Genomic DNA, 24,062 nt, shown 5'->3' with positions numbered 1-24,062 from the left:
TGAGGACTTCTAAATTTGAGGAATACTGAGAGTTAACACTGTGATTACTCAGTTGAAAATAATCCCACCAAAGATAAAAGGAAACGGGCAACTCATGAACCCTATTGGATACATAGTGGGAGTTTGTGCATTTAGATCTCAGAAAAATTCATCCAGAAAATGGGTTTGAATGTGAAGATATAGTATTAGTGCCAGTTATTTGCTGATCACTAAAAACAGAATGAAGTAAATCTTGGGTAAGATCCTCATATCACTGAAGCCTTTCATAGCATGCATACAGAGTGGGTGCTTAAACAGCTATCAAACTGAATTGCTGTCCTGAATAACAGAGAGAAGGAAGAAAGCTCAACTTTTTTTTTCTTTTCTTTTGTTTTCTTTTGAGACAGAGTCTTGCTCTGTTACCCATACTGGATTGCAGTGGTATGATCTCGGCTCACTGCAACCTCTGCCTCCTGCATTCAAGCGATTCTCCTGCTTCACCCTTCCCAGTAGCTGGGATTACAGGTGTGCACCACCACATCCAGCTAATTTTTTACATTTTTGTTAGAGACGGAGTTTCACCATGTTGTCCAGGCTGGTCTCGAACTCCTGACCTCAAGCGATCCACCCACCTTGGCCTTCCAAAGTGCTGGGATTATAAGTGTGAGCCACTGCACCCAGCCACAACACTCAGCTTCTATTTAGTTTTTTTTATTTTCTAGCAAGAATTATCTTTACACTCAATGAAACAAACAATATAAAAAAGGAATTCAAGTCAAGATTGAGGGAGAACAATTAGGCACTCATGAGCTCAACTGTTTAGGTGTTAGAAAGTTGAAAGCTCTAAAATAAATATACATATGTCCTCTTAACAATCTTATGATTAACTATCAGATGAAACAATGAATGGGAGAGTTCTCAGAAGGCTAGTGATCAGAAGCTATCCAAATTTACTAACATCTAATTCCTTAAACCTAAATGTTCATAAACATTTGTATGTTTTTATTTTATTTTTAATGCCATTATTAAAATCCTTGACAAAATTCTAGAAAAGATGATAAAACTGTAAGCTAAAAAACCAAACAAAAAATAAAGTGATCACCAAGAACCCACCATTGTTCACTAAGAACAAATCATGGCAGGTTAACTTCATTTGCCTTTGAGTTAAAATTTACTATGCTGATAAATTAAGGGACTACTCCCAAACATAGCACTTATTAATTTCAACCAGACATTCAACAAAGTATCTCAAATGGATTCACACCTGGTTGAATAATTGCATTCAAAGACTTGAGGAAATGTTGTGCCATGAGAATCGGGTTCTGCCCTCAGCTTGTGACCTGCTCAATTGGTTGCCAAATTTGTTTTTACCGGCAGGGGTAAAAACAAATTTGGATTTGAGCCTACATGATTTTCCTCCCAATTATGCTCTGTTGCTGACAGACAGAGGAAAGTGATAGGAGGTTGAAAACGTTAAAATCATTCTATATCAGGAAATGTTAACAGAACAGGCAAACTGCCTGAAGAAGTGAGAAAAGGACCACGCTACTCATATGGGTTGCTCAGAAGTCACTGTCTTTTTTCTGGCCCTTAAATGCTGTATAGGACATTTCTTCCCAATCTCGATAGCCTCATTGCAGCATTACACATTACTGACCACATTACCAACTTTTTTGCATCATCTTCCCTTGGTTCCCACAGTGTTACACTATCTCAGTTTTATACGTTTCTTCCTATTCTTTTCTCTGTTTATTAGTTAATCCATTTCCTCTGGCAACTGGATTGAAACAAAGTTCAGTCCTTAACCTCTGCTCTTCTATCCCTTGGAGCAGTTGTATTACTTCTGCACTAATGGTTCCTAAATCTATAAACTCAAATTTGACCAATTTCCTAAGCTCAAGTCCCGCTTAAGCAATTGTTTGATGGACATGTATATTTAGAAGTCTATAATCATCTCAAACTCAAAACATCTAACTATGCCAAATTGGAATATATGTCTTCCCCTATGTTCACTATTAATATATCATAGACATAACCTTTATCTCCTCCATTTATTAAATTATGTTGTCACACTCCCGCGTAGGACATCTGTTAGCCACCCACACAGACTGAAGGCTTATTTAGAGTAAAGGTCACATCATGTGTTTCTTTATATCTCCACAGTCCCTACTATCAGTCTTACCTATCAGAGATATGCAAGTAATGATTTAAGCATTGATTTGCTCCTGGCTTTCTGGATGTGCACCCAGATTCTCCAATTCTCAATCTCACTATCTCTGCTTTATTTCTAAACCTCCCCTCACTGATCTTCTCCAAGGGCTTGGTGTGTGTGCTACAATCCACCTCTCTTGTTAGCCATCTCTGAGCGCTACATTTATCAGGGACAGTGGGTGTTGGCAGGCAGACAAGAAACACAAATCTGTAGACAGAGCCACCACAAGCCAATCTTGCCAGTACAATTCCTGCAGTTTGCTGACAGCCGTGTGGTGATTTTCCAAGCCTCTAATATGGAATACCATAGGGTCTTTAAGGAGAAGTAATTGAAGATTGGGACAGCTGGCAATTTTCCCTCCATTTTCTATCTTTGAAAGGGTATGTACCTGACATTTGATTCTAAAATGATCTGGGATGCCATAGCTGTCACATAAAGAATGGTCCAGCAACAGAGTGAAGTTTTGGATTGGAGTGGTGTGAATGCTTCAGCAAATCTTCTGAAGACCGTCCAAAGCCACACATAAATAATGAGTTTGGAAGGACAACAAGAATGCATGGGATGTGGCCTTCTGAATCAGTCATATAGTGTTCCTGGAGTGGTGGGGTATTTAGGATAAAAGATCCTTCGCAAAAACTCCTCAGGGTGTGTGTGGGGCGGGGCGGGGGGCAGTGAAGGGGGGGGGAGTTCTTTGAGCACAGCCTTCCAGTGCAGTTTGAATTTCCACACAAATCCTCACCCTGATGCTGTGACCTCAGCTGAAGCAGCACAGTGTGGGGGTGGATAATTGCCACAAATTCATGAACTGTTTCACACCAAAGCAACCTCAGACCTCCTTAATCAAAAAGCACTTCCAACCCCATGTCAGCGTGTAAGATAGCCCCCTCTTTTTCATAACCAGGGTGTACTTTTTATTTATTTATTTTGGAGATTGAGTCTGGCCCTATCGCCCAGGCTGGAGTGCAGTGGCGCAATCTCAGATCACTGCAAACTCTGCCTCCCGAGTTCAAGCGATTCTCCTGCCTCAGCCTCACGAGTAGCTGGGACTACAGGTGCCCGCCACCACGCCCAGCTAATTTTTGTATTTTTAGTAGACAGGGTTTCATCATGTTGGCCAGGATGGTTTCGACCTCTTGACCTCGTGATCTGCCCGCCTCGGCCTCCCAAAGTGCTGGGATTACAGGCATGAGCCACCGCACCTGGCCAGCTAGGGCTTACTTTATGGTCTAGGCAGTTTCATGGGAGTCAAAAAATAAGTCACACCGATGCTGCTCTGATAATTTTGTCAACTGGATGGAAATGACCAGTTGAAAATCTCCTTATTGTTTTGTCCCTCCACACTTATGTCAAGAGTAGCTACTGGCCAAGTTCACTCCATGAAGAGTAAATCATTCCTCTGGCCCAACAAAAGATGCCTTTGCAAGCACATAAAATTTATAAGCTAGTGATGGGCTTAAAGGACACTGCCCAAGAACTTTAATCATCTGCACCACATGCTTAAAGGGTTAACTTACCTCAAGCAGGCTTACAGAATGAAATTCAGACCCTGGAAAACTCTGGCTCTAAAGACAGGAAGCTCCACCTCTAGAAGGCTCTCTGTGCTTCAGACTTTTGTTTGTTCATCCATCCTATCCTGTATTTCCTAATGCTTAAGCCTTCATTTCTTGAAAACCAGGGTGGTCCCCAAGCAGCAGCATCTGTGTTTTACAGGTGAATTTGAGCTATTTGGCTTTGGTACACCTTTTCCAGTTTGTGTTTTGCTGTAGGACTTTTGTTATGATAGACTCTCCATAATTTGCCTTCTATTTACCTCTCCAATCTGAACTAACTTCTCCTCCACCCTACTCACACTCCACACACCCATTCACACAAACTCTCTATGATTCCCCACTCCCACCATTTTTTCTATTTGGTCAGTTTACCCAGAGGCAGGATCTGATCACTCACCCAGGAATGCCTTTGGAGGTTGAGACAGATAACACTCACCAATGAATATGAATGAATGTTTAGTTAGTATTCACAGCAAGCTGAGATTCTCAGAAAGGGAAGACATTGCAAAGAAGTCCAATGATGAGAAGGAGAACAATTAGGGGTGGGGTTGGGGGGTAGTTTGGGACTTTTTTATGTTTAGATGAGAGGCCAAGGTGGGGGGCTTCATGCATGGTAGGCTAGAGGCTACACTGTTTGAAATTCCAGCCAGCTCAGAGAGGTCTTTCTTGTCAGGTATCAAAGGCAGTGGTGGAGAGGAGGGTTGAGCACAGAAGGGATCCTAGGATCCTGCCAGCACTCAAATACCAAAGATGGAGTCATCCCCTTTATGACACTTGCAAACCTCTTCACTTTCACACAAGCAGCCCCTCCTTGGGACACACTCCAGCTTGTCCCCCCCAAACTCCCCTTATGAGCCATCTCCTCTAGAGCCCTTTCCTGACTCTCAGTCAGCTGCAATGGACCATCTTCTTCTCTGCTACAATCATGTCCTGTGCTTTCCTCTATTTTTATGGTATATATCATATTTGATCTTTGCTATAGATTGAACTGTGTTCTCCCAAACGATATATCCAAACCCTAAGCCCCATTACCTTATGAATGTGGCCTTATTTGGAAATAAGATATTTGCAGATATAATTAACTCAAGGGTCTTTGGATGAGGTCATCCTGGGTTCAGTATGGGCTATAAATCCAGTGATGTGTCCTTATAAGATAAAGGAGAGGGAGATGTGACACAAAGGGAAGGCCAAGTGAAGACAAATGCAGAGACTGCAATTATGCAGCTACAAGCCAACAAATCCCAAGGACTGCCAGCAGCCACCGGAAGCCAAGAGAGAGGCATGGAATAGATTCTTCTGCAGAGTCTCCAGAAAGAATGAACCTTGCTGACCCCTGGATTTCAGACTTCTGTCCCCTAGAACTGTGGGAGGATAAGTGTAGGCTTTTTCAAGTCACCAAGTTTGTGACAATCTGCTGTAGTAACCCTAGCAAACTGATCACTTTATAATCATCAGTCTGGATTTTTATCCTTATCACAAGAGCAGTGTGCTTCCGGAGGGCAGAGATTGTCTTTTGTTCATCTTTGGATCCCTCCAGCCCAGCACAAGTGCCTGACACAAATGGAGGCGCATCTGAAAAAAAAAACTACTCAGCCCAAACCAAATGAATGCAGAGGCAAAAGGACCACAGAAATTCTGTCTACAGCAGGAGGACTTCTATTGAATCTACCATCTATGGCAAAATCATGAAGGGCTCCATGTGAAAAATCAAGAGTACACCATAGTTTGCACTTTAGGTTAGGCTGTTTCTTTACTTTTTGCCTGCAGGTGGATGTCTAGAACTATTGGGTAATGGGAAGAGTCCATGCACCAGTCTGCACAGGCACTAAAGTACTTTGGCATGCATCCAAACTTTCTCTCTGAGTCCATGTTAATCAGATTTGTCCATAAGATAGACAAGTAGCTTGGGTACTCTGATTTAAACCACATGCCCTCGTGGGAGTCCCTAGAATGAGGGTTCAAATGCTGCAAAGAATCTGTTGTTTGGTTTGGGTGCTTTCTTCTCTCACTGAGCAAAAAGATGTTTTTTTTTTTTTCCTCAGGAGGGGGTGAATAAGTGAGGATAAAAATATTTACTTAGGGACCACCTAGGCCAGGTCTGAAAACTCAGCCCAGGTGGGAAACTTCAGCCCAGTGAGGGTTCTCTGTTTTTGTTAAAGAAAAAAGAAATTGCAGATGGACAGCCCAAGAGCATTGGAGCAGACGTCTGAGGCACGAATCCCTGAAGCAAACCCAGGGACCACTGCCCTTTCCTGCTTTCCATCGCCTCATTTTACAGATGACAAACAGCCCGGCCACTTGTTTAAAGCTCAGGGTTTTCTTTTTCCTCCTTCTCTTCTCTTACCCTTTTTTTTCTAAAAGCCACAAGAGTGTTAGGTGATTTTGCCCTCCCTAGCTAGGGAACATTTATTACAGATGCTTAATCTTTCCCCTCTTCTTGGAGCAGCTCAGGCCCTCATACCAGGCAGGAGCTGAATCGTTGCCTTGGCAGAAACACTGCCCACACAAAAGGGGTAGGTGTTTTTAATTTTATCTTGTTCTATAAGGCAGGCATGGGTGAGAAACAAGCCGTGAGTATGCACTGAGCAGGCAATGGGAATTAGAAACCATGCAATGTGTACAAAAGAAATTAAAGGATCTTTCCCTGACTTCAATGAGCTGTCAGACCAACAAACAGACATAAAGGGAGTCAGAAAAATAGAACGTTTTTTGCTAGCAGATGTATAAAACCTGTACTATTAGTCCATTCTCATGCTGCCATAAAGAACTGCCCAAGATTGGGTAATTTATAAAGGAAAGAGGGTTAATTGACTCACCTCTTTTGCTGGGGAGGCCTCAGGAAGCTTACAGTCATGGCAGAAGACGAAGGAAAAGCAGGCACCTTCTTCACAGGGCAGCAGAATTGAGTGCCAAGCGAAGGGAGAAGCCCCTGATAGAACCATCAGATTTCATGAGAACTAACTCACTATCACAACAACAGCATCAGGGAAACCAACCCCATGATTCAATTACCTCCACCTGGTCCCACCTTTGACACATGGGGATTATTGGAATTACAATTCAAGGCAAACTTTGGGTGGAGACATAGCCAAACCATATTATTCTGCCCCCGGCCCCTCCCACATCTCATGTCCTCATATTTCAAAACCAATCATGCGTTCCCAACAGTCCTCCAAAGTCTTAACTCACATTAGCATTAACTCAAAAGTCCACAGACCAAAGGCTCAGCTGAGACAAGGCAAGTTTTCAAAACTAATTATGCCTTCCAAACAATAACCTGAGGTCTTACCTCATTCCAGCATTAACTCAAAAGTTCACAATTCAAAGTCTCATCTGAGACAAGGCAAGTTCCTTCCACCTATGAGCCTGTAAAATCAAAAGGCTCATATCTGAGCCTTTTTTGTATCTGTTATTTTTTTGATTGTATCTATTACTTCCTAGATACAATGGGGGTACAGGCATTGTATAAATACACCCATTCTAAATGTGAGAAATTGTTCAAAACTAAGGGGCTACAGGCCCCATGCAAGTCCAAAATCCAGTAGGGCAATCATTAAACCTTAAAGTTTCAGAATGATCCCCTTTGACTCCATGTCTCACATCCAGATTATGCTGATGCAAGAAGTGAGCTCTCATGGTCTTGGACAGCCCTACCCTGTGACTTTGCAGGGTATGAGCCCCCCCCCTCCCCCGCCCCAAGCTGTTTTCATGGCTGGCGTTGAGTGTCTGCAGTTTTTCCAGGTGCGTGATGCAGCCTGTCAGTGGAACTACCATTCTGGGGTCCAGAGAACAGTGACCCTCTTTTCACAGCTCCACTAGGTCATGCCCCAGTGGGGACTGTATCTGGGGGCTCCAACCCTACATTTTTCTTCCACTCTGCCCTAGTGGAGGTTCTCCATGAGGGCTCTGCTGCTGCAGCAAGCTTCTGCCTGGGCATCCAGGCATTTCTATCCATCCTCTGAAATCTAGATGGAGGTTCCCAAACCTCAATTTTTGACTTCTGTGTACTCACAGACCCAACACTATGTGTTAGCCACTAAGACATAGGACTTGCACCCTCTGAAGCAATGGCCTGAGCCACACATTGGCCCCTTTTAGCTGTGGCTGGAACTGAAGCAGCTGGGATGCAGGGCACTGTGTCCTGAGGCTGTATAGAGCAGCAGGGCCCTGGGCCAGGAAACCATTTTTACCCCCTGGCCATGAAGGTCTCTGACATGCCCTGGAGACATTTTCCCTGTTGTCTTGGTGATTAACTCTCAGCTCCTTGTTAGTTACGCAAATTTCTATAGCCAGCTTGAATTTTTCCCCCAACAAAATGGGGTTTTCTTTTTTATGGCATCATAAGGTTGCAAATTTTCCAGACTTTTATGTCTGCTTCCTCTTGAGTGTTTTGCCACTTAGAAATTTCTTCTGCCAGCTACCCTAAAACATCTCTCTTAAGTTCAAAGTTCCACAGATCTCTAGGGCAAGGACAAAATGACACCAGTCTCTTTGCTAAAGCATAACAAGAGTTGCCTTTACTCCATTTCCCAACAAGTTCCTCATCTCCATCTGAGACCACCTCTGCCTGGGCATGTCATTGTCCATACCACTATCAGCATTTTGGTCAAACCATTCAACAAGTTTCTAGGAAGTTCCAAACTTTCCCACATCTTCCTGTCTTCTTCTGAGCCTTCCAAACTGTTCCAGCCTCTGCCTGTTACCCAGTTCCAAAGTCGCTTCCACATTTTCGGGTATCCTTATAGAAGCACCCCACTCTACGGGTACCAATTTATTATATTAGTCCATTCTCATGCTGCTATAAAGAACTGCCTGAGATTGGGTAATTTATAAAGGAAAGAGGTTTAATTGGCTCACAGTTTCACATTGCTAGGGAGGCTTCAGGAAACTTACAATCATGGTGGAAGACAAAGGAGAAGCAGGTACCTTCTTCACAGGGCAGCAGAATGGAGTGAGTACTGATCAAAAGGGGAAGCCCCTGATAAAACCATCAGATCTCATGAGAACTAATTCACTATCATGAGAACCACCCCCATGATTCAATTATCTCCACCTGGTCCCACCCTTGACATGTGGGGATTGTTGGAACTACAATTCAAGATGAGATTTGGGTGGGGACACAGCCAAAATATATCACTGTACTTTTCATTTTTCAAGAAATCTTCATATCCATGATGTTATTTCGTCTTCACAAGATTCCTGGGATATAAAGCAGGTATATGATTTTCAGTTTCCAGATATGGAAACAGAGAGGTTATGGGAATGGACTATTTGTGTCAAGTTAAGATAAAAATCTCAACCTGTTAGCTACAATTTCTTCTACTTGCCACTTTAATAAGAGTGGCTACCCTCTGCTGGATCCTTTTCCTCTGCCAGATCCTATTCTAAGCCTTATTTCATTAAATCCTCATAAAGGCTCTCTAAAGGAAAAACTGTTGTTACTCCTGTCTTACAGATAGAGAAACTGAGACTTATCCAGATAACACAGCTAGTTATTGTTGAAACCAGGTTCAAAACCAAGTCTGTCTAACTCAAAAACTCTTTTTTCTTGTAACTCTAAAATTTTAAAATTTCATTTGATGAGACAGAGTAAAGTAGCAGTTAGCGTTAAGAGGACTTGATCAAGGAAATTTCTTAGCAGATGTAAACATTGGAGTTCACTTAAATGGAAAGAAAATGGGGGGTAACATTTATTGCATAGTTAAAATAGGTGAATCCCTTTCAAAGCGACACTAATCTAGCCTTCCCTACATGAATGGGATGATTCTCTTAATTTTACAGGAAAGAGACTGAGGCTTGGAGAGATCGAATACCCTGCTTGCAGTCCCACAGCTAGGACTTTAAATTAGAGACAGGATTCACATTTGGGTTTGTTTGACCTCAGGTAATTTGCATGTTTCTGCTCTGCCATGCTTAATTGTGCTATGAAGGTGGAAAGTGACTGCAGGCCAGATTGCACAAGGTTGAGCGTGTTCTAGTTGTTTACAAGGGGACATGCAGGGACTTTGATCAGAATCACCTATCTGTGTTGGAGGAGAACATAGGTGTGACACAGCTAAAATGTTTAGGAGGAAAAAAAAATGATAAAACTTGGTAGCAGTAGACTTTTATCTTCTCTTTTGATAAATTCTTAAACATTTTCTTTTGCTCAATAGCAGAACAAATAACTGCACATTTCCATTAATTATTTACTTTGCTTCAGATTCTTTTGACATTTCTATCATGTGCTGACAGATGTAAACACCCTCTTATTTTGTCTCTTTAAGGCTACATTTGTGGAGAGTAATGTTAATGACTGCTACTGTTTTTTGAGTACTTACAGTGAGATAGCATGCATATGCTTATGTCATTCTCCCAACAATCATGAAAACTATGTATTAATTTCCCAATTTTCAGATGAGGTAACTTCAGGCAAGAGAGGTCATATAATTCGTTCAGGTCATATAGGGAGCAAATGGCAGAGTTAAGACATAAACAGGTCTGTGTGATTCCATAATGTATTCTTTCTGTTGCCTGAAGGTAACCGGATAGGCTATACATGGAGGCAGTGGGGGCTGAGAGAGGGTAGTCTTTTCAGGTCATGTTTGTGTATTTTAATTTGAGATAATAAATAATAGGGAAGGAGATGACATGATGGAAGTGGTGTTTGGGGTAAGAGGGGAGAGACTGGAGGCAAGAAACCCCTTTTTCACAGGCCGTGAATAGTAATAGGAATTTGAAATCTTAGGCACGTGGATAAAGGATGGTGGCTGTAGAAATAGAAAGTGAAGTCTTGGGATGAGTAAGCTTTGTAGAAAAATAACTGGTGAGACTTTAATCATAACTAAAGGAAAAGGAAGAGCGGAAATGGCACCAAAGGCGAGTTCTCAGGAGGTAAAGTCATATTATCATCACTGGGAGAAAGTAGATGAAAAGGGTTTTGAAGGCCAGCATTGTTTCCTCCTCATGGTTAAACAGAGAGGGCTAGAGGCAGGGCAGCCACTGTGAATGACTGGACCACATGCACTTGTGCCAGTACCTCTACGGGCGGTCACAGGTAAAGAAAGAGCTTCCTTCGAAAGGGGAATGTCATCATTATCAGCCCCTCCCCAGATGTGAAGCCTTGAGGTTATGTTGGCTAAGAGCTGGGAGAAGTATGCTTGAGGCCACTGAGAAAAAGAAAAACCTATGCTGAGCCACACGTGTGTCTACACACCTGGCATGGCAATCCTGTTCTCCATGACGATGTCCCTCCCTACCCCTCCACAAGCCCAGCTGCCCTGCAAGAGGATTTGGGAAGACTGCCTCTGGAGCTGTCCAGCTCCCAAGGTTGGAAGGAAGCCTTTATCAATCCCATTACCACTTCGAACAAAGCCATGCTTTCTGAGGAGGTGTAGATCTTATTATATTATTTTGTTTTCCATTCTTTTCTATCCATTCACCAGATCACCCTCTCTTTTGCTGAGTAGCTTGCTGACATTGTGTATGACTCTCGTTGCCCTGAGAATGTTTCTACCTAAGTTTTTTGGCCCGAATTACTGACAACAGCTACAAACCCCTGCCTACAGATATCTATGCACACACTGGAAAGTTCCATAAGGGCAGAGGTCACAAAGTGACAGCCCAGAAACTAGATGTGGCCCACTGATATGTAATTTTCTTTGACCTACACAATGTTTGTTAACACTTGGAATCAACATGATTAAGCTGGGAAGTTTCACACATTTTCACATTTGTAGCTTCTCTTAAAAATATAAAAAGCCCTGGAAAATACAAAAAGTTCCTGGGTCAGAGCCCCACATGTCAGTAAGCAGCTGGAGCTGGGTTACTGATACCCCCTTTACATGTAGCATTTGGTCCCTATTTTGCCACAGTCTCTACCACTCTTTATTACCTGACACAAAACCCACTGCCCTCATATGTCTCACTTAGCTGGCGTCTGTAGGCATTTAACTTTGAGATCCCAATGTGTGGTAATGGTATTGGTTTAAGCAGAAGCTAGCTGGTGCCTAGACATTATAAATGCACTTGAGTAGTAGATATGACTGAATTCGAATTCCTTTCCCTTCCTTTAGGCATTCTTCTGCTAATCACATTCTCTTCCCAAAATGCTCAGCACCTTCTGATGAATGCTGAGCACCAAAATATTGTCCCTTCCTGCCACTGTAGTGTAACATAACCCCAGGTTAGCCTCCTTCCACCAAGACTCTCATTCCATGATGTCTGGCTTCTTGCTCCCTAGCCCAAGCAGAATGATCTTGCCAGCTGATTCAGGGAGATATCAGTGACATTGCTGTCACTTGAGTCACATTTTGGCAAAGGAAAATGCAAGAGAAAGAATGTGATGAAATAATTAGTTGATTATTTGGGAAAGGATTTGGGACACTGGGGAAGTGAACAGAGTGGCCTGAGCAGGTGGAATGATCAGCCTGGAGAGCTCACTCTGGGGACAGAGTGAGAGGCAGGATGGAGGGACAGGGACCTGACATGGGGAGCCCACTAGCGAAGCTGTGGCTGAGTGTTTCTAGGCTAAGAGTGTAGTCCCATCTCTGCTCACTCAGTATGCAGCCACCTCTCTGGGCCTCAGTCTTCATCTGTGACCTCCTCATGACCTTAAAGCATTGGTCCTCTATTACTCACTTTGGCACCTAACACCCTCTACCTGCTGTTTTCATCATGAGGGTGCAGTGAAGACAGGACCCTGCTCCCTTTGGTCGAAATCTTCCCCTGGTTAGCACTGTCAGCCATGCAAAGTATGTATTGTGTCATCATCCCCTGAAGAAAATAAGAAGGAAATCTGGGTCCAGATATTCCCAAATGATATGAATGTCTAAAATGCTGGGTTTGTGGCTATGTGCCAGTTGTTATTTGTGCATTTTGATAGTAGGTTTTGTTGGATTTAGATTACTCTTTTTATAAAATAAGCAGCATGGTAAAGTGGAGAAAGTGCTGGGATGGGGCTATTTCCAGCCTGTCTACTACTACGAAACACACCCTTAAATGGGATCTCTCTAGAGGAGATGGGCTGAAAACCCAAGGGTATTGAAAAGAAGAAATAAGCATGTACCTTGAAAGCCTAACTGGGTCTTTTTGCAACTCTGAGTTTCTGGGATTTCATAGCCACCATCTGACCAACAGCACCACTGAGAGAGCTGGTTTTTATCCATTAAATAAAAGCATTACTTCTGTTACTCTCAGCTACACTTACTGCAATAAGCCTAAGTAATGTTAAAGACCAAGTCACCTTTATCTTACATAGATTTGAAACTTTTCGAAGCAGGCAGATACTATAACTTCACCTTTACTTGACTCTTTTCTTGATCTTAATGTAGCTGACACTCAACAAAACACTCACAAATTGACTCATTGCTGTTCAATTCTTCAGTATATGTATCATGCACTTCCTGTGTAACAAGCATTTTGCTAAGTATTAAAGAGTTTTTTTTAAAGAAAATGAATGAAGCATGGTGCCTTCCATCAAGAAGATTCTATTCTGGTAGAGGGCCATTCCTGGGATTATATACACATACAGCAACAACTGAATCCATTTGATAAGCATTCTGAGGAAAAACTGTAAAAAGTACTATGGAAGCTGAAGCTGGGGATAGTAATGGAAAGCTCCTGGAGTAACTGATGCCAGAGCTAAGCCTTGGAAGATGAGTAATATAAGAAGCTCACCATCTTGCAGGGAAATATATATGTGTGTGTGTGTGTGTGTGTGTGTGTGTGTGTGTGTGTGTGCGCGCATGTGTGTGTATGTGTATGTGTGTGCGTGTTTAATTTTTCTGAGTTCATCACTGTCAGTGTGAATAGCCTCACTCCATGTTTAGCCCAGATCACCTGCAGAGATACCTGTTAATACTTCTTTTCATTTACTTGCCATTTTTTTTCCTACTATATAGTAGCAGCAACATTTAGATAGAGAGTTCCCTTGAATTCTCTTTTTTTAAAAAAGCAGTTAGACATCATGATCAAGGGTAATGGGGCTCTGTGTTCAAGTCCTTTATTTTGTTCCCATTCATCTGTGGGTCAATAGGTAAGCCACATCCCCTGAGCCTCAACTGCTTCAAAGTACTCATCCTGATACCTTGCTGGACAGGTAATTGCTGGAAACAAGTTTTTCTTCAGCAATCATTCAGGTAGCAAATGTTTTATTGAACATCTAAACTGTGCTAGGCACTAGGTGAGGAATCAGGGCCCAATCAAACTCTCCAAACCACTGCTCAACACACTCTTCCTTTGACAAATGGGTTTTCAAAATAAGCATGCACATAATGTGCCTCCTTTGGCACATTTCCTAAGAGATTTCACTCTGAAAAGCAAGGCCAACCTCAGCCCTTAAAGTGCAGGCCAAATAAAAACTTGCTTGACTATCAAGATGATATTATCATCTCCCCTCCAGTTCCCACCAGACTTCTAGGAAATAGCCAGACAGCTCCTCCAACCAATGCAGTAGCCAAAATAATCCATTCCAAAGCTTCAACTGAGCATCTTAACTAAATAATTGTTTACCTGATTAGTATTCAGCATCCACAGAAGGAGGCTGAAACCCACCCCTTTCAACCTTTCCTCTCTCCGTTTCTCTCTCTCCTTCCTGCCCTGTCTCCTTTCAGATATACATTCGAATCTCACCCCTTTCAGGGGCACAAAGACCAACTCAAATCTGATCGCAGCATCATCGATAAACTTATTCCCTCCCTACCGGGCACCTCCTAAGGTATTTTTCACCATTTCTTTCATTCTTTGAAAGTGATTTCTTTGTCACCAAGCCTGTGTGGCACTTCCCCTGCCTCTCCTCTTGACCCTGCACTGTAATCTGGACACTCCTGGAGCCAAGCCGTGGGAGAGGCAGCCATGCTCAGTCTCCCTGGATAAAGCCAGGGTTCCCTTGGCAACGGGACTGTGTGGACATTCGCAAAGGGGTTTCCCTCCACCCCCCAGGTCCTCTTTCAACTCAAGAGCTCAGTCCTGTGTCTCTCATGGAGGCGTCTCTAACCAGGGTAGGAAAACAACAGTTCTGAATATCGGTAATTGGTGTTTGGAGACAATTGTTTTGCATTCAACAGGCAGGAAAATGTGAGTTGAGTGGGCGAGTGAATTCGGGCGTGAGCTGGTGAGCATCCCTGGTCAGGCAGAGGGAAAGCTGATTTCGTTTCTGTAAACAGGCAAGTGTTGATCCGAAGTAGTTTGGGTCTGTAATGTGTGTCTTTGTCTTTTGGGAGGTGGGAGAATGGGAGATGAAAGGAGAGAGGCTTCTAGAAGCAAGTTTTTACTTTATTGTCTTATTTTCTCTTTTATCCTTATCATTTTTATTTATAATAAAGGCAAGGAAACCAGGGATTACTTGTCTCCATGTTAATGCCAACTCTTGCTCATGATTTCTGACTGTGCATGTGCTCTCACTCTCTCCTGTATGGATTCTTTCCTTTCTCTCTCTCACACACACTTTTTATGGACTTTATTGTCATGACGATGGAGAAGTAAAATTTTTTTTAAAGTTGGAAGTGGACTTTTTTTTTTTTTTTTTTTTTTTTTGTAAGAGGTCATCTCTGAAGAGCTGAGCCAGCGCTAGGCAGGACAGGGACTGATTGACACGTACTAACCCTGTGGGCTGTGTCGGTGGTATTGGAATCCCTGTTACTGACCCAGATTGGTCCAGAAGACCTCAAATGTGCCTTTGGTTGATGGAAGAAATGCCTGTTATTGACTTGGTTGATACTAATCACAGGTTTCTACAATAATTCAGAAGGTTATTATTGACGTCCTGGCTGAGGTCCTGGTAGGGGATACTAACAGGAGGAACTGATTCAGTGCCTTCACTTCCCCTTAGGAGTTCAGAGTAGATGAGGACCTTACCAAAAAGCTTCTCAAGAATGAACCTCCAGCTTAAGACTTTTGGAAAAAGCAGAGATAAGTGCAAGTAAGGCATGAAAGTAGGAGGCCAGAGAACTGCTCAGTTTTCCTTTTCTTGTCTCTCTTTTCCTTCCTTTCTTTCTTTTTCCTTCCTTCCTTATAAAATCACATCCAGAGTGAGGCCTAAGCATAACTACTTATGGAACCTCTGAGATCAGTACCTTGAAGTACTCGCTGAGTTTAAACTGGTTACTGCATTAACCTATTAACCAATATGCCACTACACACACACACACACACACACAAACCGCAATAACAAAAAAACACTTATTCCTTTTACTGTGTATTCATAGTAAACCCTTTGGGGGTAGGAACTATACAGTTTCCAATATTTTACCCCTGATTCTAACCAGTTAGGGGGTCAGGTACATTTGGGGGGCTCCATTCATGGTTGTAGAATTGAATTGAATGAACAGTGTGGAGTATTATTACCATTTGTTCCATGAAGTGTAGAGCTAGGACTAGTCTTGTGGTCAGAAGACTTAGGCTCTAGGCTCAGAGCTGGCACTAATTAGTGGCAGAACTTGGGCCATGGTATTTCAGTTCTCTAACCCTCAGTTTCTTCATCCATCAAGTGAAAGTGTTTAAATGAAAACTGTTTTCCCAACAAAAGTAGTTATCTAAAGCCTTTATGCCACCCTCAAGCCTAGAGGATAGGAGGGTTTGGGAGAGGGAGGCCAGTCTGGTCAAGAACAGCTGCTGTAAAGAGTAACATAGCAGATAGAGGAAGAGGTAGAGCAAGAAGTGGCTCAGAGACTGGAGGCTGGAAAATGTTGGACCTTAGAGGACTCCTCAGGTCCCTTGTAACTCTGACATTCAGAGTCATGACACTAATCTCTCCCAGTTTGGTGCCACTTCTCCTGTATTAGGTACTTTGGAAGAATGACACAAAGCAGTACCGTTATTTGTTCCAATACGGGCCAGCAAGCTATCCTTTCTTCCATGAGACAAGGCTTCTCACTGCTAAGAGGTCTGAATCTCTGCCCTTGGAATGTGCCAAACAGCTGGTCCTAAGCCAGACACGCTCTGTCACTTCATTCCAATATAGTCTTTCATTTATTCAACAATCAACAGGTAATTACTGAAAGCCAAGTTTCCTTTTTCCTGGATAGTGTGGTCAGGAAGGTTCTCTTTGAGGAGGCAACAGCTAAGCTGAGGCACCAGTTAAGTGAAAGAATGAGCCCTGCTTACACTGGGAGAATAGCACGGGCTCCAGGATGAGGACCCCTGTAAGTATGAGTCTCTTGATTTGGGAGTCAGCTTGGCATGTCTTAAGGCAAAGCAAGGTGCCTGGGGCAGAAACAGAGTAAAGCAGAGAGGAGAGGTCAGAAGGTTGGAGTGAGATAGCACAGATCACAGGGGCCTTGTAGGTCATGATAGGGACCAATGGGAAGCCATTGGACAAATTTTTACATAGAAATAATTATATCTGATCACTCCAGCAACTGTGCAGAGAACAGTGTTTTAGAGACCCTACCTGTAAAGTGGTTAGTTACAGTGAAGGGCTTGGAAACTAAGCAACCTATGTGGGAAGTCACATGGTGTCTGGGAAACTTGAATGTGATTGAATCCTGATCTTGGATTTGAATCCTGGATTTGAATCCTGATCTTGAGGCTGACCTATTATGTAATTTGGGCAAGTTATTTAACTTCCCTGATCTCCATTTCCTCCTCTCTCTCTCTCTCTCTCTCTCTCTCTCTCTTCTTTTTCCTTGAGATAGAGTCTCACTCTGTCACCTAGGCTGGAGTGCAATGGTGCACTCTTGGCTCACTGCAACCTCCACCTCCAGAGTTCAAGCAATTCTCATGTCTCAACCTCCCGAGTAGTTGGGACTACAGGCATGCACCAACACGTCAGGCTAATTTTTGTTGTGGTTGTATTCTTAGTAGAGACAAGGTTTCACCATGTTGGCCTGGTTGGTCTCGAACTCCTGGCCTCAAGAGGTCCACCCACCTTGGCCTTCCAAAGTGCTGAGATTGCAGGTGTGAGCCACCATGCCCGGCCTGTTTCCTCACCTCTTAAAGAAGGATCGCATTATCTACCTCAATGAGTTGTGAAGATGAAAGCAGAGAGATTACATATGTCATCTCAAAACAGCTGCTTAAAATGATAGCGTTATTGTCCAAACTAATCCCATGACCTTTGCACTATGGGCCACAGATGAGCAAGACCACTGGAAATGTAAGGTGCACGGTGGGTTTCATATATTATCCTCTTTATACCTTGCTCCCTCTGGGAATGTGGGAGGTGGAAAAGGAAGGAGTAAGGTGACTTGTGCCAAGTCTTGCAGCTGGTTAAGTTCAGGGCTGTGTCTAGGGGCCAGGTTCTTTGTTCCTGCCTTGTGTTCTTTCTTCTGCACTTAGAGTTAACAAACTACAGCCCCATAGGCCAATCCTAGCTTGCTCTCTGGTTTTATAAATAATGTTTTATTTGAACACAGCCATGCTCATTCATTTATATACTATCTGTGGCTGCTTTCACACCAGGACGGCAGGGTTGAGTAGTTACAACAAAGACCATATGACCCAAAAAAGCCAAGATATTTACTTGCCAACACTTTACAGAAAAAGTTTGCCAGCCCCCCCATCTACACCATTCTTCTCCCTTAATTGGCATGGCTTTATTGTATTTAGCTTAGATATTACCAAATAGGAAGGGCTGGCCTCTCTAGGTCTCCAAAACAGAGGGATTCAGAGCACTGTCCTGGTGGAATATTGCAGTGAGAGATCTCAGGCCACTGGGAGCCAACAGAAACACACTGGTCACCTGGCGGGGGACAGAAAAGGGAGAGGATGGGGACTCTGAGCATAGGTACCTGGGTAGAGAAGAAGGGAATCCCAAATACTTGCCCTTAGCTATTTCAGACCCCAGAGACAGCTATCTAAAACAGGTGAGGAGGAATGTAGAGGGCTCAGGATATGGGCAATGCAAGCAGCTTCATCTGACTACCACATCTTGAATGTGCACTGCTGAGTGGGTCTCTCTGAGACACACCTATCAGGGATCAGCCAGACCTCAGGGCTGCTCATCACTTTATACCCCCGGATGACCATCATTAGCACACTGGGAAACAATGCTTGCTTATTCCCAGAGACCACAGTTCAAATGCATATGGGTCTTTCTGGCGACCCCTCCTTCCTCCCTCGAGACTTTAGGAGTATGTGTGGACTGTGGTTTCTTACCAGGGACTATTTCCCTGCCTGGCACTCAAGAAGCTCATAGCCTGGCTTCAGGTGTTTGGATTTCCAAGTTCCCACTGATGCACTTAAATAGGCTCTTGTACGCAAACTCCACTGCCTTTAAACCTACTGATGCATTCAGTCTTGTCAAGTGATTACTTACCTACCTCAAGGTTTTAATCTAGTGCTTGAGGATACATTTGTAGGTGTAAATCTATAGGTCAGAAAGCAGTGGAGGCTTCACTTGATTGGATACGTGGAATCCGAACTTTAGCTTTACCGGTACGTGTTCCTCTCCACTCCCGATTTCAGGCTTGTTGCCTTAAGCAGTGGAAACTGAGTTACACAGTTCTTCAACTCCAGGTAATATAAATATAGTGGCATGTATTTCTTGGCACTCATAACTTTCCAGCCAGCCTACATGGAGAACACCCCAGCTTTTAGGAATGCTAAATAATCCACCAGACCCATCTGCCATGGTGTTTCAGGCTCAGTAGGCTCCTCCCACTGATCTAATGAACAGATGTGCTAATTTTTCACTTGCTGGGAATGCTTCAGCCATTTGAACACCATGGACTCCGGGTTGGATCAATCACCCAGTGCCCTAACACTCTAGTTAATCCACAGACTGAGCAACTCCTCTCACATACACCCCAATGGTTATCTTGCCTAATTCCTAGAAGTTGTTCAGTAACTGAGTTCAAGTGGCATGATAGTCCAGTTCCAACATGGGCTCATCCTCCCATCCCAAGACCTTTTTAAAAAGAAAAGGAGGAAGAAAAGCAATCTTAGCCTCCACAATAATTCCCTTCCATTTGCCTCCTTCCATCCTGGTGCTTAGATGAGGTTACAACCCTAGCAGAAATGAAATGAAATGAAACTATAAGAAAAGGTCAGCAAATCTAAAACACTTCTGCCTGTTATCAGTGCTAGTAGCCTTCATTAAGCCACTGGGAGCTTGGACAAAGCAAGTGGAGCTAGATCAGCTTCTACTTTCTTGGAATGTGCCATCAAAATAAGAAACTGCTGAAATGAATTGAGCAAGCATATTCAAGGGGGTAAAGACAGACAACGACACAGCATGTGGAAAGGGAGGGCATGCTACAGAGGAGCCCATGCTAAAAATAAATGATTTTTTACAAGTGTGGTTAACTTTAGTGAGGCTTAAAATTGCTAAGCACCGCATGTATTTCCCCCCTAAAATAAAAGCTTTGGGGAATTTTGATCTGCCTCATATAAAAAGCTACAGAAAAGGAAGGTATCTGTGAAAGCTTTTAAAATTATTACCATATTTCAAGTAGGATAATTATCAGGAGTACTTGATGCCATCAGAAGTAAACTAATACAGAATTGCTTTATTTACAGCAATTTAGGCATTTGTTTTGCCCCATTAACAAGATTCCCTAGCATTCTTGTTTATAGAAAATATTTACTACCATCTAGGAATGGTCTAGGTCAAAAAAAAAAAAAAAGAAAAAGAAGAAGAAAGAAGAAAGAAAAAAGAAAAAGAAAGAAGAAGAGGAAGAGGAGGAGGAGAAGGAGGAAGAAGAAATAGAAGAAGAAGAGAAAGAAATGGGCCAATTTTGTTGAATTCTGTCTAGTGTGAGAACTTTCCCTGTCTCCTGAATGAAAGTCATCATTCTGCATTTAATCAATATCGAGAAAATGATATTCCATGTTAAGTGTGACATTTTGTTTTGTGTTTAGTTGGGATTGGAACCAGTTGATTGACTGAACAGGCTCCAGTGCTGCCCTTATGAGTCAGCACATGAGTCTGTAATGACCTAATTTCATAATTTAGGATTGGACATCTATCACACAGCCCCTGCCCTGTCTCTAATCTGCCTTTTATTTCAGCATGTCACAGTTAGCCTGAGCAGATAGTACTTTTGTGAGTTCTGAACATTTCTTCAGCAACTCTGAAATAAATATGAGATTTATAGCATTACCTTTGTCCAACCAGCGTATATTTCCCCAGATATAATTTTGTTCCCGTTTTATAAGATGTTGACAAGTAATAACTGCTAAGTGTTTTTATGTGATGTGATTAAAGCTAGTAGTGCGTGAGAGTGTCCGTTGGAGACACACTCTAACCTCTACCCTCCCCCTTTCCAAGACACACGCATTAATAGCACTTTAGCACCAGTAGTTACTGTTTTTCTTGAACATCGTCAGTCTTGCAGTCTGATTAAATGCTTTTGCATTTGGGGTTTGGGTTGTGTTTTTGTTCGTTACACAGAAAGCTGGAGGAGCAGAGAGAAATGGGGCACGGTCAACTTTCCTGCATGTTGTTAGAGCAGGGATAGTAATGGAAATAGCATCTTAAAATTACAGGATATAACCAAAGGGGCGGAGGCAGGGGATAGGAGTAATTAGAGGATTTGACCAGAGGTGGGGGCAGGGCAGGAGGGCAGGGCAGAGAGATGGGAAGGGTGGGCCATCTGGTGTTAATCTCCTGCTGTGTGTTTGCAGGGCAAAATAGTCAGGGTACTTTGTCAAGGTACAGTCTGCTTTTGCAGACACAGATGGAGCAAAAGGGAGATTAATACATGTGGTTCTAACCACCTTTCATATCTTTACAGCTAAACATTATTTATAGAAATCAATTAGTTCTCTGTCTCTGCAATTTTATTATGAGGCTCTGTCCAAGTTTCTGGCAAGCTCTTTAAGAGGATGATTGATGGTAAACTTTCAGAATGAATAAAAAATGAACCCTCCCCTAGGAATTGGTGTGGTGGAGAGAAAGGTAAATGATAAAAATTACAAACTCTGCAAGTTTCTAGGAAATTAATGTAGGATCAGTGTGGTCCTTGTTACACAGTTTTTCCTTATAGCTAGCTTTCTTTTCTCTTTCTCTTCCTTTCTTTCTTTTTTTTCTTTTTCTTTTTCTTTATTTTCCACAACATTCAGCAGTCTGTTTGCTATGGAAACTTTAGGAGAGCTTGATGCCTACAACTGAACTTGTGGGAAAGTAAAGGTTTATTCATTTGCCAAGCTAGTAAATGCCACTTTGATTACTGATGCTCATAAGAGATAAAGAGTTCCAGGAAAAAAAAATGGAACAGAGCTCTCATGTTTTGTCTTATGGAAACTTTTATAAGAGATGGGAGCTGCCAATTGCTTCCATTAAATTAGTCTAGGAGCCAAGTAATGATAAGTATGAAATCCCTTTGTAATGAATCCTGTGGAAGATGCCTATTGATTTATTCTGAAATTCTAGTCTTGGTAGAGACTGCTGCCAAAGCTCACACCCTCCAGGCTCAGAAATGAAACAGTAATGATACCTTAGAGGTGAAGAGGGAATGATCAAATAAATCAAAGTTCTAAACCCAGGAGAAGACAGGAGACAGTGGCACATAGTGTACAGGTTCTAATGCTATTGAACCTTGGGGTGTGAAGTTGTTCTGTTTTGTTAACTATTTTGAAAAAACAAGAGGGTTCCTTCGGCCTCTAATACTTGAGATGGTGGTGATGCCAAAGATCAAATAGAAATAGAGGAGATTTGTATGCCACTTTAAGAACTCTAAAGGTTGCTGGAGAGTTTCCTAGTCTCATTCAACCTCAGTTTTCTCCTCTGTAAAATAAAGATTATGATGGTATCCACCTCAGTGGTTTGCTGTAAGTATTAAATGCATTAAATTGCTTAGCATAGTATAAACACAACAAATTCCATCGTGGTAGTATCAATAGGGTTAACAGGATTCAGAATAACTTTTCTCATTTTCTTAAGGTTTGGCATTTACTATAGAACTTGTTCCTATTTACTAATTGAGAAATGTATCTGAAGGGGTCCTAGTAACTGCCTTCAGGGAAGATAATCATTATTTCCATTTTGTATCCCACTCTGTATTACTTTGATATGAAACTTATACACAGTAAGTGCTCAATAAATACTTCCTGATTTAAAAATTCTAGATTTAAATGAAATTTGCTTGAGCTGCTGATACAAACTTATACAGGCTCTATCTATATAATGCAATGTGTTCATCTATGAAATAACTAATTTCTAAATTTCCGTAATTCCCCACATTACACAGAACATCCTTTGACATCTAGTTTGATGAAATCAGCTAACATAATGTATGACACATAGGTGCTTAATAAACATTTATTGAATGATGAATTATTGCATCAACCCTGTAGAGGAGAATAAAAGAAAACTAGGCAAGGAAAAGATTTTAAATTAAAAAAAAATTAACTTTTCTCTTAGATTTCAGTAAAAAAAATTCATGAATTGAATTAGAAACATAATTGCTTACAAGCCATAGAAAATGTGTCTTCCTAACTTAAAGGAAAATACCTTGTAGAAGATATGGGACGGTTCTCAGAGTCTATAGGAATGTTGGACAACCATGCTTGCCAAAATGCAGGATGCAGGCAAGCAACACAGATGTGAGAGCAGAAGCTTTACCAGCTTCACTGGTAAGTTTCTGTTGTTATTTTCATCCTAGTTCCACTTCAAAGTCAAAGTCCCAGGAAAGTCTGATTGGCCTAGCTTGGGTCACAAGTCCACCCCATCCCCAAGTGTAGTCAGGGCAGGGTGTCTTACTTAGAGTCTCACCAAGAGTACATAAAACTAAGGAGAGGTAGTTCTCCCCTACCTAGAAGAAATCAGGGTTCTGTAACCAAATTTAAAATGTCCACATTATAAACTTAATAATAGCTATACATTATAAGTATGCATCTATGTTTATTTGCTTAGGGCCGCCTCACAAACTACCACAGATTGAGTGGCTTCAGCAACTGAAACTTATTGTCTCTCAGTTCTGGAGGCTGGAAGCCCAAGATCAAGGTGTCAACAAGGTTGGTTTCTTCTGAGGACTATGAGGGAAGGGTCTGTTTTAAGCTTTTCTTTTGGCTTATAGATGGCCATCTTGTCGTTGGGCCTTCGTGTGGTCCTTCTTCTGTACATATCTGTCCACATTTCTTCTTGTCATAAGGACACAGTCATATTGGAGTAGGGTCCACTTCAATGACTTTGTTTTTTAACTTAAGTACTTCTTTAAAGACCCTAACTTCAAATAGAATTAAATTCTGAAGTACTGGGGTGTGGAAATTCAACATATGGATTTGGGTGAGGGAACAAAATTTAGGCTGTAACCACATGTTGTAAACACAAATGAGTGGAAATATCAGTTAGCAAACACCTATTTTATCTATAACACTTTCAGTAAAAATGGAGTAATTGGCCAGGTGCAGTGACTCACGCCTGTAATCCCAGCACTTTGGGAGACTGAGGCAGGTGGATC

At 42.2% G+C, this 24,062-nt stretch overlaps 1 protein-coding gene across 1 annotated transcript in view; it reads left to right on the top strand.

The window, feature by feature from the left end:
* The first annotated feature begins 14,670 nt into the window (after nucleotides 1-14,670).
* The window catches only part of ANKFN1 (ankyrin repeat and fibronectin type III domain containing 1), a 352,347-nt gene continuing 342,955 nt past the window's right edge, over nucleotides 14,671-24,062 (top strand). Inside the window, exon 1 of the mRNA XM_010380653.2 lies at nucleotides 14,671-14,720. Within this exon, the coding sequence (XP_010378955.2) occupies nucleotides 14,700-14,720 (21 nt within the window). The 5' untranslated portion in view covers nucleotides 14,671-14,699. The remainder of the gene's footprint in view (nucleotides 14,721-24,062) is intronic.

Source organism: Rhinopithecus roxellana, chromosome 19, assembly GCF_007565055.1.
Source record: "Rhinopithecus roxellana isolate Shanxi Qingling chromosome 19, ASM756505v1, whole genome shotgun sequence".
NCBI classification, from domain to species: domain Eukaryota; kingdom Metazoa; phylum Chordata; class Mammalia; order Primates; family Cercopithecidae; genus Rhinopithecus; species Rhinopithecus roxellana.
This window is presented reverse-complemented; position numbering and strand designations above follow the sequence as displayed.